The sequence below is a fragment of the Lipotes vexillifer genome, unplaced genomic scaffold, assembly GCF_000442215.2.
Source record: "Lipotes vexillifer unplaced genomic scaffold, Lipotes_vexillifer_v1.1 scaffold753, whole genome shotgun sequence".
NCBI lineage: Eukaryota > Metazoa > Chordata > Mammalia > Artiodactyla > Lipotidae > Lipotes > Lipotes vexillifer.
In genome coordinates this window covers 1,411,544-1,414,500 of record NW_006783618.1, presented here as the reverse complement: position 1 = coordinate 1,414,500, position 2,957 = coordinate 1,411,544, and the positions used below count along the sequence as shown (strand labels likewise).

Genomic DNA, 2,957 nt, shown 5'->3' with positions numbered 1-2,957 from the left:
CCGCTTTTTTTTTTTTTTTTGGTTATGTTGGGTCTTCATTGCTGTGCGCGGGCTTTCTCTAGTTGCGGAGACAGTGCGCGAACTTCTCACCGTCGTGGCTTCTCTTGTTGCAGAGAACGGGCTCTAGGCGCACGTGCTTCAGTAGTTGTGGCATCTGGGCTCAGTAGTCGTGGCTCACGGGCTCTAGAGTGCAGGCTCAGTAGTTGTGGCGCACGGGCTTAGCTGCTCTGCGGCATGTGGGATCTTCCACGACCAGGGCTCGAACTCGTGTCCCCTGCATGAGCAGGCGGATTCTTAACCACTGCGCCACCAGGGAAGCCCTCCCCACCCGCTCTTACTTCCCATCATTTAAAAGAGTATGAGCCCCTAGAGGGCAGGAACCCCAGGTCTGTTTTCTCTACAGCTGTCCTCAAGCTGCTGAACTACATTAGAGAAAACCCATCTTATGCTGCATGAGCCCTGGTGCGCCGTCCCCTCAGCCCATCCCACTGGCCAATCCCTGAATATATTCTCACATACCCACCCAGAGGATTTTCTGGACCATTTTCATTAAAACCCTAAACCCTACTCCCACCCCCATTCTCAGTCATTAAATTCCTTCACTCGAGAGGCATCTCTTAGTCTCTTGATGACTTAATGTCAGGTAAATGCTGAACTTTGGGGACATTGTCTTCCCTCAGGGAGCTCACAGTGGTGGGGGGTGGTGAATAAACAGGCAGTTCAGTTACAGAGCTATCGGGTTCTGAGGGAAGAAGCCCCAGGGGCTGTAAGAGCTGGTAAGAAGGACACCCAAATAAGTGCACTTTTCACTATCTGACATTTCCTTGTCTGTTTTGTTGTTTGCTTATTTCCCCCTCACCCTCTCTCTCTCTGTCTCTCTGTCTCTCTTTCTCTCTCCTCTCTCTCTCTCTCTCTCTCTCTCTGTTTCTCCATGTGATTCCAAGTTCCTTAGGGCAGGGATCTTCTTTTCATTGATTGAATCCCAATTGTCTAGAACAGTGGCTGACACAAAATAGGTCCTGAAGTGGTCCAATAAATCTGGGAACTGCTAGGTTAAACAAAGATAATCACAGGGCTTCCCTGGTGGCTCAGTGGTTAAGAATCTGCCTGCCAATGCAGGGGACACGGGTTCGAGCGCTGGTCCGGGAAGATCCCACATGCCACAGAGCAACTAAGCCCATGCGCCACAACTACTGAAGCCCACACACCTAGAGCCCGTGCTCCGCAATGAGAAGCCCACACACCACAACGAAGAGTAGCCCCCGCTCGCTGCAACTAGAGAAAGCCCGCACGCAGTAACAAAGACCCAACACAGCCAAAACTTAATTAATTAATTAAAAAATAAATTTAAAAAAAAACCCGACAGAGGTTTAAAAAAAAAAAAGATAATCAGTCTCCCTTACCATAGAACCCCTTAGAACCCAAGTTGTGGATCTCTGAGAGAGGGCTAAGAGCACACCCATAACTTACTTGACCACAGAACACTTTTGCCCCAAAGGGAAGGGCATTGCAGGATGCAAGAACAACATGGGCACAAGGGGTGGGTGGAACAGCAGAGCGTGCTGGAGAGCATGAAACCGATGGGCCAATGCAGAGAGGGGAGGAAGGAGAAGCCCACCCCTCCACCCCCGCCCTGCCTGCCCTCTCCAGTAACCCCTGCTCTGGCTTCCCACAGGGTGACAGCGGTGGGCCTCTGATGTATCGCTCTGAACGGTGGCAAGTAGTGGGCATCGTGAGCTGGGGCCATGGCTGTGGGGAGCCGAGTACCCCGGGAGTGTACACCAAGACCACAGCCTATCTCGACTGGATCTACAATGTCCGGAAGGTGAGCGTGTTTGCTCTACCTGTTGTGCCCTCCCTCCCTTCCTCTCCTCTGAGGGTACCAAACCATCCTTAGAGGCTTAATGCCTCTGAGATACCCCCTTACATCCCCAACAATCTTCTTTCCCAGCAAGTGACAACCTGAGATGCCACCATTATGAAATTCCTTAGATCAGAGATTCCCATTAAATACAAAGAGTATGGAACACACCCAGCTTTACCATTCTCTGTTCTCTGGCAGAATGAGACTATCAGACATTTTCCAGAGAACTGATTCTGATAAGAAGGTGGGTGGAAAGGCCTCTAGAGGGTAGAGAGATGAGCAAAAAGCTTCAGTAAAGGAGACTAATTTTGCATGCCACCGTTTTGTCCATTTTCAAATCATCTGATTTCTTTGTTGGTCTCTTTTATTCTAGTCTGATCCATGATGCTGCTGCCCCCCTGCAGTGCTGGAACCTGCTTCCCCCGGCCCCACCCTGTCCACCTGGGGATCTCCCAGAAGTCAGGCACAGAGCAAGAGCCCCCTTGGACACACATCTCTGCCCACACCCTCAGCATATCTTGGTATAGCAAAGGACCTCCATTCCTGTAAGAGACCCCACAGCCCACAGGCACCCAGGAAGTCAGCAGCCCCAGCTCAGCTGCCTCTGATGCTCCCAGCATCCCAAGGTGGGAGAGACACAGCCCACTGAACAAGCCAGCTTCCAGCCTGAGGTCTCAGAAGGCATTGCTAAGCTAAGAAGGAACTTTCTACTCTACTGAATAGAAACAGATGCTCTTCTGAGAGCCCAGATCAATAATAGAAATCCTCAAAGGCCAAAAAAATCAAAATAAAATAAAACAAAACCATCAGAATTGTGAGCTGAAACTAAGGTGGATATCTGGGAGCAATAGCTAACTAATATCTTGGGTTGCCCTGGGACAAAGACCTACATTAAGGCTGAGATCAGAACTAAACCCAGACTCACTGCAGGTAGGGAAGCTGAACCTGGGATTCCCACATGGAACAGAGACAACTGAATGGGGTAAATGCGGTCCCAGGTTGCAGATCTAATGAAGGAGGAAAACATCCCAAATTTAGATCCTCAGGATTCCCAGACAGAGATCCTCCAAACATGAGCTCACAAAGATTGGCC

General features: G+C 50.1%; 1 protein-coding gene across 3 annotated transcripts in view; it reads left to right on the top strand.

The window, feature by feature from the left end:
* The window catches only part of TMPRSS4 (transmembrane serine protease 4), a 21,351-nt gene extending 18,758 nt beyond the window's left edge, over positions 1 to 2,593 (top strand). The window contains exons 10-11 of one of the 3 annotated variants that reach the window (XM_007456330.1): positions 1,676 to 1,825; positions 2,238 to 2,593. In XM_007456330.1, coding sequence (XP_007456392.1) covers positions 1,676 to 1,825; positions 2,238 to 2,249 — 162 coding nt within the window. In that variant the 3' untranslated portion in view covers positions 2,250 to 2,593. The remainder of the gene's footprint in view (positions 1 to 1,675; positions 1,826 to 2,237) is intronic. The other 2 variants (XM_007456329.1, XM_007456331.1) reach the window with 2 other exon arrangements.
* The last annotated feature ends 364 nt before the right edge of the window (positions 2,594 to 2,957 follow it).